The sequence below is a fragment of the Bos indicus genome, chromosome 1 (genome assembly GCF_029378745.1).
Source record: "Bos indicus isolate NIAB-ARS_2022 breed Sahiwal x Tharparkar chromosome 1, NIAB-ARS_B.indTharparkar_mat_pri_1.0, whole genome shotgun sequence".
Lineage (NCBI taxonomy): Eukaryota > Metazoa > Chordata > Mammalia > Artiodactyla > Bovidae > Bos > Bos indicus.
This window is the reverse complement of record NC_091760.1, coordinates 154,761,786-154,781,974: the sequence shown is the minus strand read 5'-3', so window position 1 is coordinate 154,781,974 and position 20,189 is coordinate 154,761,786. Positions and strand designations below refer to the sequence as shown.

At 38.3% G+C, this 20,189-nt stretch overlaps 1 protein-coding gene across 15 annotated transcripts in view; it reads left to right on the top strand.

The window, feature by feature from the left end:
* The window catches only part of TBC1D5 (TBC1 domain family member 5), a 592,732-nt gene that overhangs the window by 222,635 nt on the left and 349,908 nt on the right, over positions 1-20,189 (top strand). For 13 of the 15 annotated variants that reach the window (XM_070772644.1, XM_070772249.1, XM_070772468.1 and 10 more), the window contains one exon: positions 13,558-13,689. In XM_070772644.1, coding sequence (XP_070628745.1) covers positions 13,593-13,689 — 97 coding nt within the window. In that variant the 5' untranslated portion in view covers positions 13,558-13,592. Of the gene's footprint in view, positions 1-4,280; positions 4,404-13,557; positions 13,690-20,189 lie in introns of those variants that run through there. The other 2 variants (XM_070772311.1, XM_070772767.1) reach the window with 2 other exon arrangements.

Here is a 20,189-nt window from a genome sequence, read left to right as displayed (position 1 = left end):
GTAGCAAAGACGTTTTGCTGAGCTGTGTTCAGTCGCTCAGTCATGTCTGACTCTTTGAGACCCCGTGGACTGTCGCCTGCCAGGCTCCTCTATCCATGGGGATTCTCCAGGCAAGAATAGTAGAGCGGGTTGCCATGCCCTCCTCCAGGGGATCTTCCCAACCCAGGGATCAAACCAGGTCTCCCACATTGCAGGCAGATTCTTTACCATCTGAGCCACAAGGGAAGCCCATGAATAGTGTAGTAGGTCACCTATCCCTTTTCCAGGGGATCTTCCTGACCCAGGAACTAAACCGAGGTCTCCTGCATTGCAGACAGATTCTTTACCAGCTGAGCTACCAGGGAAGCCCAAAAAGTAGAACATAGTTCTTCATATCCTAACTCCTGGCATTATTGCTTAATATTGTCCCGCTGGCGCCTGAGGTCTGTCACATGACGGAAATATTGCTGTGGAGGAGCAGGGAAAAATGACTTCTTGCCTTGGTCCACAGAAGGGAAGATGGGTATTCAAATTAGGTCTAGGATTTATGACAGTGAGTGGGAAAGGCCTCATCAGAAGGGGAAGGGATGTGAATAAGCCTGGGGAGGGAGCTGCTCTGGCTAGAGAGGATCAGCTGGGGCTTCTGAGCTGCTGGCTCGCCTCAGTGATGTGATGAGGTCTGCAGTGATGGGGTCAGAGGAGCCACAGCACTGGGGGAGGTAAATGATGCAAAACTCCGGCAATTTGACAGTGACTCCAAAGGCCCCGTGTGTTACTTATTCATAAATTATAATTTTGCTAAGGCATGTATAAACTATGTCTGCATCCCTGGTGTACTTGTTATTTGCTATTTTCACGGGATATTCACTTGTTCTCAGATGGAATTTGGGAAGATACACATACCTGTAACTGTAGAGGATCTGTGAGTGAGGGAAAGTCATTCAGTCGTGTCTGACTCTTTGTGAGCCCCTGGACTACACAGTCCGTGGAATTGCTGTTCCCTTCTCCAGGGGATCTTCCCAACCTATAAAGGGACTATTGCACTTCTAATTCTAGGTTTTGCAAAGCTTGTATGGGAGAAAAGTAAACTAGAATGCTTTGCATTAAAAGCATTCCTTGTTATTGTGCTTTGCAGATAAAGGCATTTTTAAGAAATTTGAGGGTTTGTGTTAACCTTGTGTTATCAGCTGATGGTTAACATATTTTAGTAATAAAGTATTTTAAATTAAGGTATGTGCAGTTTTTAGATGTACTATTACTCACTTAATAGGGTACAGTATAGCACAAACATAATTTTTCAGTGCACTGGGAAACCAAAATATTTGTGTATGACTGTTGTGCTACTTGCTTTATTGCAGTAGTCTAGAACTGAACCTGCAGTATCTCCAAAGGTCTGTTATAGTTAACATAGCAATAAAGAAAACTTTTCGTCCTATGAATCCTGGTTTAATTTTGTGGGAGGTTTAAATGAACAAGTGCCTAAACAGTGCCTGCTTCCTAATAAATGCTGTGTTTTTGCCATTGCGTGCCTGTGTGCCTGTCAAGTCACTTCAGTCGTGTCTGACTCTTTGCAACCCTGTGGACCATAGCCCGCCAGACTCCTCTGTCCATGGTGTTCTTCAGACAAGAATACTAGAGTTGCCCTGCCCTCCTCCAGGGATCTCCCGACCCGGGGGTTGAACTTGCAGTCCTTTAATGCTGAACCACTGGGGACACCCCATGTTTTTCCGGTTACTATTACTTAATTAAAAATGCTATTTTTAGTTTTTTTAAAAATTTATTTTCCAGCCCTACCACTTACTAATAGCTCAGGGCTAAATGTCAGATCCACCAGGACTTTTAGAGGGACCTCCTCACAATTACTCCTGTGCTTCTGCAAACACCTTAGGCCTTCCCAGGCTTGAACCAAAGAGGGGTTCTTGTTGTTTTTGACTGAATTATTTGATTTGATTTGATGCTTAATGCAGAGTGGCCATTTATTTCTTTTCCTTGTTCTTAATCTCATCATCAGTTTAATGTAATTGTCCAGTTGTTTTTTCTTTTCAGTATTCTTCCTGAACTCCCAATTGTTGGTTATAATTCTCTTGATTTTATAAGAACCTGACCAAATAGTGTAATGGCTAGAGGTCGTGTCTATGCCTATAAAACAGAGCAGTAAATAAGTTGAAGGCTATAATGACAAGAATTTTGGTCACTAGGCTGAGCTTTCCCAATCTTTACATCATGAGTACATGTTCAAGGGAACTCTGAAACCATATGAGTATACATGTGGAGAGCTTTTTGTCAGGCCACTGTAACTCTTCATAAATGCTCAATTTTCTCGTGTTTATATGGTCACAACGGCCACTTTCCAGTTACTTCATAGCATTTGGATATCAGAAAGCCAAACATATTCGTTTTTTATAATATAAAACATTTAAACCCACCTGTGATCCCTTCATATATTCTGCATGTTTCTGATTATGTGTATCATTTATGAATCTAGTATTTTTATAGTGGATCATTTACCCTAAAATTCTTATTCTGATAATTTGGAAATATAGGCATTAAATCTGTGTTAATTTTGTTTCAATCATTGTTCTCAGTGTGTAGACCCTTACTGTAGTCCTTACCTATTTAATAGGCGACACTTGATCATACAATTGTGTGGTTGGTAAAAGTGAATTAGGGTTTCAGGATTTTACCAATGGGTGATTTTTAATATTGAATGACATGTATTAAGACAAATGCTTTTATATATAATTTATTTGGCATTGTAAATGCATTTATCTTGTGAGAAACAGACCCCCTGTTGTCAGATGAAGTATTCTGGAAAGGTTTGGAGTAAATAAATAATAAAACTACTTTGATATACAATCTAACCAATATTAAATATTAAGACTTTCCGATGATTGATTTTAATACTTAATTAACTGATTTAAAGTCCAGGGGAGCACTCTTGCATGCAGATGACAGAATTCAAAAACAAAGCTTCATCCTTTGCCTTTGTTTTATTTCTCATCTTTTTTCCCTCTCTCATTTCTCTTCTTCTTTCTCTTATAATTAAGACATTAAAACATCATTTTCCCTGACCATCAAATTTACTTCTGGCTACCAGTATTTCTAAATAAAAATTTTTTGACCAATTCTACAAATAATGTTCCATTACTGTCTAATTACAAAAATTTAGCTTCTATCAGTTTCTTGCATTTATAGCCAAGCTGTCGTATTGTAGGTTATAAGCCCATTGTGGTAAATGCGTGCTGCCTGTAAGGGATACTCATTCATGCTGTATCTTCCTCACCCCTCTTATAATTGTGCTCTGGTAATAGTTCATTTACGCTCTTTCATATGCTTTTCTTATAGGAGTTATCTTTATGTAAAGTAATATTACTGTCATTTCAGTGTTTGACTTCTAAGTTTACCATCAGTCAAGAATTTAAATGAATGAAGTATGCTTATATGAGCTTTTTTGAATATGGATGTCTTTAGAAGACACGATTCAGAATACTAATTCTGTGCCTCTATATTAGAAACAGTAAAAGCATAAATATAAGCTGAAATACAAAGAACTTCAGATTCAGAGGGAATAAACTAGAGGTTTTGTTTATATGATGCCATTTTAAAAGTGAAAATTGTATTCACTAACCTATTTTTTTTTTGTCATTCTGATGCTCACAATAGAAGTTTATACTTATAGACTACTTGTATTACTTCACTTTACATGGAAAATATATTATTTTGAAATTTCATTAACATAATTTATCTTTCAAGCTTTAGTGAACTCTTAACCCATTCATTAAATATTAACAGTTTTAACGATACTTCCTTTCTTTCAGATCACTTTTATCTTAAGATGTAATATTGTAACAACCAGATTTATGAAGCCAGTACAACAATCCTTAAGATTAGTCTTTGATTTTTAAATGGAGGTTTCAGCCTAGTGTGTCAATTTGTGTGACCAGAATGGCAGTTAAAACCATGTTGCGCAGCTAATTTTGAGTTTTGTGAACTTTGATTTCATGAGAAACAGGGACTTTAAATGTTATTTATATTGCAAGTGTAGCAAAGAAGAGATTCCTTCTTTCTCAAGTCTTAGAAGGTATTTTGCTGTGCTTTCTGAATTAGAAAAATTAAGATTGCCCTTATTTTAAAAAAATTCTTTACCATTTTTGTCAGCTAGGGAAATTCTAGAGACAGTTTCACATTATTAAAGAAAGTTGAAATCCATCAGTTATGGATTAAAGTAGTCATTACTAAGATGCATACTTTTGGTCATTATGTATTTTTCTCTCTCTCTCTCTCTATATATATATATATAGCTTTTGGTAAAGAATCCACCTGCCATGCAGGAGACCCCGGTGATTCCTGGCTCAGGAAGATCCCCTGGAGAAGGGATAGGCTACCGACTCCAGTATTCTTGGGCTTCCCTGGTGGCTCGGCTGGTAAAGAATCCATCCGCCTGCAATGCGGGAGACCTGAGTTCTATCCCAGGGTTGGGAAGATCTTCTGGAGGAGGGAAAGGCAACCCACTCCAGTATTCTGGCCTGGAGAATTCCAGGAACTCTATAGTCCATGGGGTTGCAAAGAGTCAGACACGACTGAACGACTTTCACTCACTTCACTTCTATATAGACAAGTTTAGGACATAGGAAGTATACAAGCATAAGATGCAGTGATCCATTGTGAGTTTCAAAATGTTTATGCCACTTTGACTTTTATAGTGGTTGTCTTAAAATATTCTGAACCAAAAAAAAAAAACCTCCCTTAATTCACTTGAATTTTTCTTAAATATTTTCTTGTAGTTTGATATTCACAGGTACAAAATTATAGTGTTTAAAATAAATACAGATTACATTTTTTTTAATTGTTTGCCATCCTGCTTTGTAGTTTGCGTATATTTTTGGTTGTTATAGTCACAAAACACAAGTTGGAAAAGTCTTAAGAAAATTACTTCACATTTGAAAGCAACATATTGTGATTTTATAAGGTAATCACAATAGCAGTAGCTGCCGGGGTCCTGCCCCGGCTGATCCAGGGTATTCGAAGCGGGGACGGCGTCGGCGACCTATTTATTTAAATATTTTATCAAAGATATAAAGAGTAATAGGATGAGGATAGCTCAGTAGGAAAATTCAGTGGAGAAAAGAGGCTGAGTGGCTTGGTTTACGCGGGAGACCAATAAAACTTCAAGACAAGAAGTTTGCACCACTTACGTAGGCCACAGGCGTCCTTCCGTTCTCCCGAAGGAGAGGAGACACTGAGGCCTCCCTGGTCGGATCTTAGAAGCCCAGGCATAATTAGTAAGCATGGCGGGTTCCGCGCTCCAGATGGAGACTCAGCCAGAGTGAGAGAGAGAGAGACATGGGGAGACCAGTATTTCGAGAAACTGATCCCCATTCTTTATTTTCCATGGTCTACTTTTATACACTGAGATGTTATGCAAAAGTCACGGGGGGTCAGCAGTCCTGACTTTTATCAAAGTCAGGTGCTTCATACAAATGTATACAGAGGTCTTAGGGGTGTTACATCATCTTCTGGCCAGGGGGGCCTGCTGACAATATATGACCCTCTCCTTGTGACAACGGTCAGTCAACCAGGACACTTATTTCTCCAGGGATGATTATTCTTAAAACAGACGCCACCCAAATAAAGTTACATTCCTATAGGGTGAGGGTGTAGTGGGTTTTAGTTAAGGAAAGAATTTACTTAGCCTAAGGTCTAACGTGATTAATATCAAAGGTTAATACTTATTTCTTCTATATATTCATTAATGTGTGTAAGGGCAGGGGATGTGGAGACTTAGCAACAAACATTGGCTCAACAAATGAAAAACCCTTCACCAATACAATTTCTAATCAGCCCATTATACTTATAGTTTTCTAACTTCTCTAAAGAACCTGTTTTTAGAGGGCTTAAAGCATCTCGTGCCTCTCACGGTTGGGAGGCTGTGAGCAATCACATGTGGCCGGACGAGCCTGTCAGGCAGGCTAGAGAATCTTCAGAGGAGTTTGTAGGTTAAAACACTCTTGTCACACCCAAGAGTTTTTATTGACTGGAGCTCTAGGTTAACTCCTTCTCCGAAAGAGGTGGTGGGGGACAGCCCCCCGTAAAGTCAGAGGTGTAGGTAAGAGCACAAAGTAGTAAAGTAGGCAGGCTCTGGTTATGGGGGTAGACGCTCGAGGATTTCCAGGGGGACTCCTGAGGCTCGATCCCGCCTTTGCGTATGTGGAGCCTCCTTCCTCATGACCTTTGCCATGGGCGGAGTACCTCACTTGGCCCCCAACAAGTAGCCAACAAAGTAATTTTTATTATGTTCTAAAAAGCAAAAATAGCCCTTTGTGTTTAAAATTACAGTAACAAAAACTAAAACAATGCCAACTTAATAAGTTACTCTTGAACTTGATTATTATTTAAATCTGTATTTAAAAGAAAAGTAAAAGCATTATCCAAAGTTTTTATTCAACAAATTTCTTAAAAATAATTCATTATTACTATTCAGCAGGTTTCCAGGTTTCTTTTAGTAAAAGCATTTCAGTGATTCAGTTTCAATCTGTAGGCATAATAAATTAGAATATAGTAGATACCTGATTCTATAGAATGCCTGTAGACTGGTGTATTTGGTAAATTTTATATTGTGGTTACTGGGTGTTACCACAGACATCTCAATTTCTAAAGAATTATTATTAAAGCTGAAATAAGTAAATGACTTATAATTAAATTTACTATAGAGTTTAAAGGAGAAGGCAATGGCACCCGACTCCAGTACTCTTGCCTGGAAAATCCCATGGATGGAGGAGCCTGGTAGGCTGCAGTCCATGGGGTCGCTAAGGGTCGGAAACAACTGAGCGACTTGATTTTAACTTTTCACTTTCATGCATTGGAGAAGGAAATGGCAACCCACTCTAGTATTCTTGCCTAGAGAATCCCAGGGATTGGGAAGCCTGGTGGGCTGCCATCTATGGGGTTGCACAGAGTCGGACATGACTGAAGTGACTTAGCAGCAGCATAGAGTTTAAAAGGCCTTAAATATCTTGAGCATCTTGAACTAATATTTGAACATCATTATGTTGTAGAGTACCTTATTTTTAATGTGCCTTTTTGAAACATATTTTGATATCAGTTTACTGGTTGATTGTCTAATTCTCATAGAGTTTAAAATACATAAAATCCCCTTATTTGTATATTTTAGGTATATGAAGTCTAACAGTAGAAAAGTGTATATACTATAAAAGTGAGAAGCTGGAGTAATGATAAGAAAACATAGAATAGGATGCTAAAGAAATTTTAAGGAAGTCTGGCAGTTAACTCGCGGTACTCATTTTCAAATATTTACCCTTAGATGTTTTAAGAGTATGACAAAATGTATAGAGAATATGAATTTTATGTTGTAAGATATCCATGGCCAAATACAGGCTTGAGAGGTGTTTAATCCGTTCCACACAGTTTTTTAAAAAATTATCTACCAACACAAGTAAAGAGATTTCACATAAAATTCTGGATTTTTAACTTTTCTTGAAAACATTGAAGGAGAGAAAAGGATGTCCCAACAGTTGACAGACCTGCCATCTTACACTCCCTTGTTTGACTTCTTGTTGGTCTGTCTCACTGGCTTAGAGCCAAGGGTCGGATTGAAGCAGAGTGTGAGCTGTAGAGCCAGAGAGGATGCGTTCAACACTAGCTGTGCGACTGTAAACAAATTGCTTCATCTCTCTGTACCTCATTTTCTCTAGTGAAATGAAAATAAGGATGAAGATGCGTCATTGAGTTCTTCAGATCAGATCAGTCGCTCAGTCGTGTCCGACTCTTTGCGACCCCATGAATCACAGTATGCAAGGCCTCCCTGTCCATCACCACCTCCCAGAGTTCACTCAGACTCAGGTCCATCGAGTCAGTGATGCCATCCAGCCATCTCATCCTCTGTCGTCCCCTTCTCCTCCTGCCCCCAATCCCTCCCAGCATCAGAGTCTTTTCTAATGAGTCAACTCTTCACAAGAGGTGGCCAAAGTACTGGAGTTTCAGCTTGAGCATCAGTCCTTCCAAAGAAATTCTAGGGCTGATCTCCTTCAGAATGGACTGGTTGGATCTCCTTGCAATCCAAGGGACTCTCAAGAGTCTTCTCCAACACCACAGTTCAAAAGCATCAATTCTTCAGCGCTCAGCCTTCTTCACAGTCCAACTCTCACATCCATACATGACCACAGGAAAAACCATAGCCTTGACTAGACGAACCTTTGTTGGCAAGGTAATGTCTCTACTTTTGAATATGCTATCTAGGTTGGTCATAACTTTCCTTCCAAGGAGTAAGCGTCTTTTAATTTCATGGCTGCAGTCACCATCTGCAGTGATTTTGGAGCCCAGAAAAATAAAGTCTGACACTGTTTCCACTGTTTCCCCATCTATTTCCCATGAAGTGATGGGACTGGATGCCATGATCTTCGTTTTCTGAATGTTGAGCTTTAAGCCAACTTTTTCACTCTCCTCTTTCACTTTCATCAAGAGGCTTTTTAGTTCCTCTTCACTTTCTGCCGTAAGGGTGGTGTCATCTGCATATCTGAGGTTATTGATATTTCTCCCAGCAATCTTGATTCCAGCTTGTGTTTCTTCCAGTCCAGCGTTTCTCATGATGTACTCTGCATAGAAGTTAAATAAACAGGGTGACAACATACAGCCTTGACATACTCCTTTTCCTATGTGGAACCAGTGTATTGTTCCATGTCCAGTTCTAACTGTTGCTTCCTGACCTGCATACAAATTTCTCAAGAGGCAGATCAGGTGGTCTGGTATTCCCATCTCTTTCAGAATTTTCCACAGTTTATTGTGATCCACACAGTCAAAGGCTTTGGCATAATCAATAAAGCAGAAATAGATGTTTTTCTGGAACTCTCTTGCTTTTTCCATGATCCAGCGGATGTTGGCAATTTGATCTCTGGTTCCTCTGCCTTTTCTAAAACCAGCTTGAACATCGGGAAGTTCACGGTTCACATACTGCTGAAGCCTGGCTTGGAGAATTTTGAGCATTACTTTACTAGCGTGTGAGATGAGTGCAATTGTGTGGTAGTTTGAGCATTCTTTGGCATTGCCTTTCTTTGGGATTGTAATGAAAACTGACCTTTTCCAGTCCTGTGGCCACTGCTGAGTTTTCCAAATTTGCTGGCATATTGAGTGCAGCACTTCCACAGCATCATCTTTCAGGATTTGGAATAGCTCAACTGGAATTCCATCACCTCCACTAGCTTTGTTCGTAGTGCTGCTTTCTAAGGCCCACTTGACTTCACATTCCAGGATGTCTGGCTCTAGGTCAGTGATCACACCATCATGATTATCTGGGTCATGAAGATCTTTTTTGTACAGTTCTTCTGTTTATTCTTGCCACCTTTTTTAATATCTTCTGCTTCTGTTAGGTCCATACCATTTCTGTCCTTTATCGAGCCCATCTTTGCATGAAATGTTCCTTTGGTATCTCTGATTTTCTTGAAGAGATCCCTAGTCTTTCCCATTCTGTTGTTTTCCTCTATTTCTTTGCATTGATCACTGAAGAAGGCTTTCTTATCTCTTCTTTCTATTCTTTGGAACTCTGCATTCAGATGTTTATATCTTTCCTTTTCTCCTTTGCTTTTCACTTCTCTTCTTTTCACAGCTATTTTTTTTTTTCCCACAGTTATTTATAAGGCCTCCCCAGACAGCCATTTTGCTTTTTTGCATTTCTTTTCCATGAGGATGGTCTTGATCCCTGTCTCCTGTACAATGTCACGAACCCGAGTCCATAGTTCATCAGGCACTCTATCAGATCTAGGCCCTTAAATCTATTTCTCACTTCCACTGTATAATCATAAGGGATTTGATTTAGGTCATACCTGAATGGTCTAGTGGTTTTCCCTGCTTTCTTCAATATAAGTCTGAATTTGGCAATAAGGAGTTCATGGTCTGAGCCACAGTCAGCTCCTGGTCTTGTTTTTGCTGACAGTATAGAGCTTCTCCGTCTTTGGCTGCAAAGAATATAATCAACCTGATTTCAGTGTTGACCATCTGGTGATGTCCATGTATAGAGGCTGAAGTTGAATGGTTCTGTGAAGACCTACAAGACCTTTTAGAACTAACACCCAAAAAAGATGTCCTTTTCATTATAGGGGACTGGAATGCAAAAGTAGGAAGTCAAGAAACACCTGGAGTAACAGGCAAATTTGGCCTTGGAATACGAAATGAAGCAGGGCAAAGACTAACAGAGTTTTGAGTTGTTCAGCAGATAAGATGATGAGTATACACAAAGTGTTTAATGCAGTTTTTGCCTTATATGCATTGCTTAATGGATGCTAACTGGAATTATTAATAATATTTACCTGACCCCATTAGGTGTTTGAGTTTGATGAGACTTCTCCATAGGAGAGGACTTTACTTTTTAAATCTGTTCATTCATTTGATGAGTAGACTGTGTCAGATTCTGCTTTATAATATAATTGCTTATTTACATTTTGCGATTGTCTACTAGAGTATCTTTCCCAGAATTCCTTATGTGTAGTTCAGTTGCTCAGTCATGTCCGACTCTTTGCGACCCTATGAACCACAGCACTCCAGGCCTCCCTGTCCATCACCAACTCCCAGAGCTTAGTCAGACTCATGTCCATTGAGTTGGTGATGCCATCCAACCATTTCATCCTCTGTTGTCCCCTTCTCTTCCTGCCTTCAATCTTTCCCAGCATCAGGGTGTTTTCAGATGAGTCAGCTCTTCGCATCAGGTGGCCAAAGTATTGGAGTTTCAGCTTCAACATCAATCCTTCCAATGAATATTCAGGATTGATCTCCATTAGGATGGACTGGTTGGATCTCCTTGCAGTCCAGGGGACTCTCAGGAGTCTTCTCCAACACCACAATTCAAAAGCATCAATTCATCGGTGCTCAGCTTTCTTTATAGTCCAACTCTCACATCCATACATGAATACTGGAAAAACCATAGCTTGGACTAGATGGACCTTTGTTGGCAAAGTAATGTCTCTGCTTTTTAGTATGCTGTCTAGGTTGGTCATAACTTTGCTTCCAAGGAGTACGTGTCTTTTAATTTCATGGCTGCAGTCACCATCTGCAGTGATTTTGAAGCCCCCCAAAATAAAGTCTGTCACTGTTTCCACTGTTGCCCCTCTATTTGCCATGAAATGGGGACCAGATGCCATGATCTTAGTTTTCTGAATGTTGAGCTTGAAGCCGACTTTTTCACTCTCCTCTTTCACTTTCATCAAGAGGCTCTTTATTTCTTCTTTGCTTTCTGCCATAAGGGTGGTGTCATTTGCATATCTGGGATCATTGATATTTCTCCCAGCAATCTTGATTCCAGCTTGTGCTTCATCCAGCCCAGCATTTCTCTTGATGTACTCTGCATAGAAGTTAAATAAGCAGGATGACAATAAACAGCCTTGACGTACTCCTTTTCCTATTTGGAACCAGTCATTGTTCCATGTCCAGTCCTAACTGTTGCTTCCTGACCTGCATACAGATTTTTCAGGAGGCAGATCAGGTGGTCTGGTATTCCCATCTCTTGAAGAATTTTCCACAGTATGTGGTGATAGTCATGTGATAGTATGTGGTGATACGTGGCATAGTCAATAAAGCAGAAATAGATGTTTTTCTGGAACTCTCTTGCTTTTTCGATAATCCAGCGGGTTATCTGTGTAGTTAGTACTCCATATATAATTGATTTGTACACATAAGAAGGGAGAGCTGACAACTGTTTAGATTTATGGCTTTAGAAGTTTTCACTGTGTTGGCAACAAAAGTTCTACTTTCCCAAGTGTTGATTTTGCCTAAACCTCTCCTTTTGTTTAACCATAATCTGAGAGGGATAGGGTTTGTTTACATCTAATCAAGAGTGAGTGTGGGTGAGAATTGAAGTGTTCTGATAAAAATGAGGAAATATTCAAGTCATTTTATGAAATGAGCATTTTTGAAATTACGTAAATAGAATAAAGGAGTATTTTGTGATGAGAAAAAATTGGTCAAAGATTTGTATGTTCGTGGGCTTTTCTGGAATTTTCCTCCAGGAGTGGAGACTTTATCCTGTAAGATCACATACACATTTTGGCTGGACCTTCTTTTCCAATTTAACATTCCACGTTTCCTCTTCCTGTCCCCCCTGCTCTGGAAATTTAAAATATTTTGTTACTTACATTACTTGGGATGAAATTTAGTGAACTCAATCTGTTTTTTGAAAGATGTTGATATGGGAAGGTCATTTGTACTGTATAGACTTAAAAAAAAAAATAGTGTCGCTTACAAGTTCAACAACAATTTAATTTCTGAAAAAAAGTGTTTAAATTAGAATTACTTATAGGAATCAGACTTGAGAAGGAAAACCTTCAAATCAACAAAAGAAGACATAGGTAGTTATTTACATAATCTTGCCTTTGTAAGTCTAATACCAGAGCAGAATCCATAAAGAAGATACACATATTTTTGGTTTCATAAAGATGTTACTCTGTCTAGGAAATTATACATAATTTGAAGATAGAGATACATTGTGAAAAATATATGTAGCATATGACAAAGTTTTAGTATCCTTAATATTTAAAGCTTACAAATCATGAGGGCAATCATGATAATAAACTCCATCCACAAAAACAATAACAAATATCAGAGAAAACATGTGAAATCTTCAGTTATCTTACTAGTTATCAAGCAAATGCAGTATAAAACTGGATTATCATATTGATCCAAAAAAAATAAAGAAACCCAAGAGATTACTTATTTCTACTGTTGATGAGTGGCCAAGGGAAATGAATTGTTCTATTACATTCAAATCTGTCTAGATCATAATTTGTCAAAACTTATCACAAAATCTTACATTTAAAAAAAAATACATGCTTTGGTTCAGTAATTATGCTTATAAGAATTTATCCTGAAGGGGAATAATCATGGATACAGTACAGAGATATTAATGAAAGACATTCATTGTGAGGCTGTTTATAGTGTTGGGCAGTTGAAAGCATCCTGATTGTTTACTAATAAAGAATTGTTACAGCTATATAATAGAATACTAGGGATCCACTAGAAGTGATAATGTAGACTTTTTAATGGGAAGGAAGATACGCCAATTTATGTAATCAGTATACTTAACACGGTGGATCACATTAAAACTACGGGTTTTAAATGCTCAGAACAAAGAAAGAATACATATAATAAATTGAAATGTTAACTGGTGTTTTCAGCTAATACAATTACAAATAATTTTAGTTAGCTATATTTTCTATATTTTGAAAGTTCCTATGGTAAATGTGTATTATTTTGCCAACAAGATGAAGGGTATTATAAATGTGACAATGGTTTAAGTTACAATTCAGCTTTTTTGTGCAGGAGTATACGGCAGACATATGTAATAGAATGTTGAGGTAAAGATTACCAGTGAAGTTCAGATTTGGAAAATAATTTTTAAAAAGAAAATTTAGTGCTACTTTTTCACTTCTTTCCTACTAGTGTGTATTAAAAGTCCCTGGATCCTGTAGAAAGCTTGTTAATGTTTGTAATGCTCACTTAATCATTTCAGTTTTGCATTTATTCCTAGTCAAGGCAGGAAAAAGAGTATCATTTTTCCCCGTATTTTTCATCTTCCAGGTGGGCACTTTTGGTGACATTGTCCAGTTCTCACAATGTATCATTCCTTGTCTGAAACTAGACATCCTCTGCAGCCAGAAGAACAAGAGGTGGGCACTGACCCTTTGTCGAGCTACCCAGACCAGCCTGGAGGTGAGTTTCCTGCGCGGATAACTGCTGAACTGCTGGGAAAGTTGGCAGCGGGTCTCCAGCTAGCCCCGCCCTAGACGTCTTCCTCTAGATGAGGCTGCACAGAAGAACTTTTAAGACCATTTTGCTGGATAGATATGGAGCGCTGTGACACTGAGCGCCAACTTTTAATTGTAGACACATTAGCCTTAGCCCATGTTTAATGCACTGTCATTCTTAAAAAAAAAAAAAAGAAATCCGTAAACTTAAACGCTTCATTACTTCAGCATAAGAATTTTGAAATACAAAATGGTCTGTGTGAAACATCTTCTAAAGATGTCTAAACCTTTGGTGTTCATTTTTGTGGGGATTTTTCTTCTTTCTTTCAGCAAGTTGAGATTATTATAGGGTAAAAGACTTGCCTGATTCTTCTCTTTTTTTTTAATAATTGAAATTTGTGTTTTTCTTTTAAATATCTATGTATGGAAATTGTTAAGAGATCAACTCTGTTAGGGCCTACCCTAGAAAAATGTATTAAATGTGTATGTATTGGAGCTTTATAGTATTTTCTCAATATTAATGATAACATAGTATCTTAGAAGGAAAGAGTAAGTTTGTGACAATTCTTGAAGCTTTATCCTTATTTCAACTAAATATTTGCTGAAGTCGATTCATGATTCAAGTAACTACTTGTACATTTTCACTCATACATATACCAGGATTGTAAGATCTATTTTAAGAAATTATACTTAGTCAAAGTCATTCACATATGTTTTCTATACTTCAGATAGTTTTTTTTCCTATGTTGATGTAAAGGTCTGCATTAAGTAATGTTTTGGGAATTAAAAAAAGTTGATTTCCTAAACGTAACTATTTCTTTAGCACACAAGCTCTTGAGTTTATGGAGTGTGTAGATGTTGTTTTGTCCATCTTTAATACATTCCACATCATCCAAATGCCCTTGTTTTTAATGAAAATAGTGTACAGCTTGTTTTCATGATTTTATTTTTATATTTGCTTCTATTTAAACTGCTATTTAAGGTTTTGATAGTATGAAAAAAATGTTACTGTTTAGTTTCAGCATTTAAAGAATTTTAGTGGTGAGAACGATACAGTCATCCCTAGTGATGCTTTTTTTCTTAAATGTCATACCTTTAAGAAGTACTCTTAATTAAATAAGTCAGATCATTCTGCAGTCACTTCCATAAGTGCATATTTTAAAAGTGAATACATTTTTGTGTTATCAATATATAAAATATTTTCACCAAAATGTTCTGATTTATTTGCTTATTTTTGAATAAACATTTTTTTTAAGTGTGTATTTTTCTCTGGACTAGGTCATTAAATATTGAGGTTCATTTTTTAAAAACTGGTTAAGAAAACATTTTAAATTAATTTTATACTTTATTGTTTGCAGGAATAAGGTGTTACCTTTACTGAAAAGGCTTTTCATTTATATCCTAGCCAACATTTCTATGACATACAAAGTTATTAGGACTGAATTGATGTTTAAAAGTGCCATTAATTCATTTACCCCAAATGTTCATTAACAATGTAAATGTATGCTGATGTTCTATGAGACAAGGAAGTGACTAATGACTCTTCCAACTAACAACACTTAAAATGAATAGAAACTTTAGATAGCTAATCTTGAAGTAATCAAGACCCTCATTCAGCCTGGCATCTCTGTATGCTCTAAAACAGCTGTCAACTGTTAAAAATATACACAAAACACACATAAGCGCACGCACACGCAGAAGAAAGATATGTAAATATCTAGTTCTTCAGAGCCAGAAAGGTTACTAACGGTGGTGGGTTTTGTGCATTGTATATGTAAATATTGTATATAAAGCATCTATTTCATCTTAGGTTTTCTTTTTGCAGAAAACTGTGCTGCATTTTAATGGGGTTGTCATATTTACTTGAAAAATCATCACCTTTTTAGTATGTTGGTTTATTTTAATATATGTCTTTCATGGGGTTCTCCACGTATTTGAAGCCATTTACACTTTTCCCACAAGGGAATTTGTGGCAACTAGATGACTCATTTTGTAAGTAGTCAAACACTGGACTTAATCAGTGTTCTCTCTGTGTAGAAACCATGTTTTTTGTTGACTTGAAAAAATTCCTTTTGCATATTCCAGAAGTAAACAAATAAGTCTTTAATTTCTGAAACCTGAATTTTTATATTTACAGAAATATACTACATTTCCGAGTTAAATGGTTCTGCATATTCTGGAAAGGATTAGCAAAAATAGCCACATAACAGATAAGACAGAGAGAAAGTTACATATCATTGGTTTACTTTCATGGATGTTTGAGGGAAGTGAGTGAGGGCAGAAAAAAAAGTATTTGCATATATACATGCAAAATCTTAGGGCACATTTTCTATGTTAATTAAACTTTTAAATGCTTGAATTTCTCTTTCAAATTGAAAACACCACAGAAAGTATGACATTTTCTCTATTGAATTTGGTTATGTACCAAAATTATCATCTTAAATTTCAAGATCTTTGATCAAAGGGTATTACTAATTGACAAGTTACCTATAATTCAGTTTAAACCATAAAAAAAAACTTATTTTTTCAGCTATTCATGATTATTCAGTCCTAGCATGTAACTTTTAATGATTAAATGAAAAAGTAATCATTTTAAACTAAAAACAATATGAAGACTTAGGGAGACTTAACCTATTATCAATAAAGAAATAACATTATCAGAATCACTCGTTTTTAAACTAAAAACAATATGAAGACTTAGGGAGACTTAACCTATTATCAATAAAGAAATAACATTATCAGAATCACTCGTTTTTTTCTAAGCTTATAAGAGATTGGAACGTTAACTGACGATGAGAAAACGTTTTCCTCTATTAGGTCTCTGTGAAGAATTGCAGTTTGTTACATACAGCCAGAGTTTTTAGCTCTAATTTTATATGCCTTCTTACTTAACAGCTTTTGCAGTATTCAGATAATTACTTAATGTAATACCTTTTTATGTAATACCTGTTTCAAAGCTTTCTTTTTGGCTCTTGTATAAAATACTTAGTAACCTACTTAAAAAATATCTAAGACATTCAGAACACCCTGCCTACTTCATTTTTGCCTTTTTACAATTTTTTTGTCTCAAGTCTTCCTTTTTTTGGTTTATTATATCACAGAATTACATGGCTGGAAATGGGTGCCTGGCTTTATTGATGAATAAATTGGTGGTAATAAAATCAGCTTAATGTAGTTGATGCAAGAAAACGATGCGGTCCTGTTAACCATCTTTAGTGTGGCTTTCCACGTCGTAGAGGTGTCACTGAACTCAGGTTTGGGTGCTTGCCACTTGAAACGTCCACAGCCGTGTGACGTGGGCTGCCCGTCCAGGGCCCAGGGAGAAGGTGGGCTAGTGTCCCGGAACCAACCCCGAAGGTTCTGCTCGGTGTGGCAGTGTTTAAAGGGACAGCAGGGCGGTCGGGGCCAGAGTCGTCACCATCCTCCTTGTGGGCAGGCTGTTGCCACTGCCTCATCTTCCTCTTCACTCAGTTTCTCTTATAAGACTGGTGAAGGGGAGGCTGGGAGAGAGATCTGGCGATCTCTTAACTCCTTCTTCATTTCTTCTTTATCTGTAAAGTACCAACACGTCAGGCAAATATTATGTATTCAAAATATTTGAAACGTGTGCACGGGCAGAGGTTAGGTAAAACACAGCTTTGTTAAAGTGACAGGAGTGGCCCGTTGCAGAGAGCTACTTCCTACAGTGAACCACCTGTGAGCGTGCTCGTACACGCCACCCCTCTCAGACATCGTTCCATTTCCATGGGATTATGAACAAAGATCCTTTTTCTGTAGCTTCTTCATGCTGATACACAGGGTGCCGTATTCTTAACGTGGAAGATGCTGACAATCTGTAGCGTCTTTTTGTTGATAGTGTCCGTTGCCTGGCTGTGTATATGGGCAGAGTAAGCCACAATTACTCTGATGCCCACAAAGATATGCATACAGTTTATAGTGTTAATCCTCTTCTCTTTAAGTCCAGGTCTTATAAGTGTGCTAGTCACGGGTTCAGGATTGCTCAGGACAGAGCAGCCTGTGTCTTGACTACAGGTGCAGCACCCTGTGGTTACGTCTCCCCTCTAATAGCAGTTACAGTACCTGTGAAACCACTCAGGAGTGTTCATCAGACCCTGAAAAGATCCTGTGCCTCTGTCATCCTAATTGTTAACTACTTGAGCCTAGGCTTTTGTGACTCAGGGAGGCCTGGGACATTTCAGTTATTCTACAAACAAGAGGCAGTGGGTAAGGGGGGAGCCTTGTACTTGGGACGGGACTGGCAGGGTTCTGCTTGGTTTCAGATGCAGTCTAGAGCTGAGATGGATTTGTACAGAGGGGCAGGGTATTCTTATTCTCACTATAATAGCAGGAAGGTTGGAGAAACCGTGTTTCGGTGCAGTCCATTCATCTGTTTGATGGCAGAGAGTGCAATAAAGTATCACTGATATTTTAATATCTTTCTTGATATCTTAGGGTGAGGTAATTTGCTGATAGTGAGTGATAAGATGAAGCATTTGAAGATTTGGGGAGAGTAAAAAAGGTTAGATTGAGTTGGTAAAGAATATATAACCTTGGGGACCAAGGTGAATTTAAACATCATAATTTATAGGTGATACAAACTTGTAAATGTGTGTGATTGCATCCAGCAGAATTCAGTGCCTAGGACTTAGACACAATGAAAAGCAGATGGTTGCTTTGTCATGGGAGTATAAGAGGTAGACAGTACCCAAGGAAGTTTATGGTGGAAGAATTCATGGATGGGTTTGAGAATAGAAAGTTATGGAAAGAGGGCAGAGTTATGAGAGGGCAGAGTAGAAAGTTTCGGGAGGGACCGAGTTAGGAGAGGTGCAGCAGAGGATCGCAGGGCAGTTGGGAGTCACAGATGCGGTGGGACAGCGTGATGGGCAGTGGTGACTGGTGATTCAGGGGAGCAGTGTTCAACGGCAACCAGCTCACCAGCTCCGCACCTTCATTAGTTCTCTGTGGTAATTTAGGTCTCATTGGTTTGGACAGGTTTTGGCTTGAAGTCTTTTTATTATTATTATTTCAAAGACTTTTTTAAAGAGCAGTTATAGCTTCACAGCAACAGTCAAGAGAAAGGTACAGATTTCCCACATGCCCTCTGTTCCCATATGTGCACAGCCCCTCTCTTACCTGTGTCTCCCACCAGAGTGGTGTGCTTGTGATAGCTGACGAGCCTCCATTGCCCCATGCTCTATAGTTTACATTAGGATCCACTCTTGGTAACTTAACTTACATCCTGTAAGTTTGGACAAGTGTATAAAGATGTGTGTCTGTCCAAGCAATGTCACACAAGAGTATCTGCAAAATTCTCTGCTTCTACCTGTTCATCTTCCCCATCCTTTGGTCCTCAACCTGTGGCAACCACTGTTCTTTTTACTGTCTGTGTAGTTTTGTAAAAAGTATCATCTTAATGAAAAATTCTTTATGGATGTTGAGGAAAACATCAGTTTAGATAGATGAAGAACTGTTAGTAAGACTGTTAAATCAACAAAGCCACCATTTTCCTTAATGAAGATAAAGATTTCTAAATAAATGGGAGAGTGACTTGGAAGTTCCTAAATGACCGTACCAAGGATTTTAAAAAACTGAATGGTTTTTAAACATCTCCTTAATGATGGCTTTTGTGAAGCGGTGTGACACTAGGTAGAGGTGACCTCAGAGGGCAGTGACCATACCGTGCCCTGTCCTTCTAAATTACACCGTCCAGAAGAAGGCGGGGAACAGGAGACTTCAGTGTGAAAGGCTGCGAGTTAGAGACTTGAAAGCCTTCCCACAGAGATACCAGATCAAATATGAGACGGCCGAGGAATACAAAGAGAGGAAAACAGAATGGGGATTGATGGGTCAGAATTTTCCTTGAGCAGAAATTGGATAGAAGGAGCGGTATTTGACAATAGTCAAAGTAGGGGAAGGTAAAGGAGGGGCCAAGATTATGGAAGCTGCAGATGAGAGAGCTCCCCACGGGCCCAGCGTGCTCAGTGCCTCAGGACCGCCTGGTTACAGACTCTTCAGGGGGAGACAGTCTGTGATGGGAAAAGGATTGATGACCTGTAATTAGTGGGCAGGTATTTTCAAGATACTGCTCACTGACTGACCTGAGTGGGTAGAAGTGAACTCAAAATCTGATCCAGAATTAACATGAAGATGTGGTGCTTGAATATCAGTGGTAAACATTTACATGGCCACAAAAGTTCAACTTGCTCTTTAATGTTAGATTTAGATGATTTTATGTAGATTTTATGTGTTCATGCTCTCATAGTGAATTGAGATTTAGCAAGTTAGACATTTTAATGGTAACAGTGAAACTCACTATTAGTAAAACGAACTCTTGAAATAAAAAAAACTTTTTAATATTTATTTATGTTCGGCTCTGCTGAGCCTTTGTTGCTGTACGGGCTCTTCTCGTCGTGAAGAACGGGGGCTGCTCTCTAGTTTTGGTGTTCGGGCTTTTCCTCGCGGCAG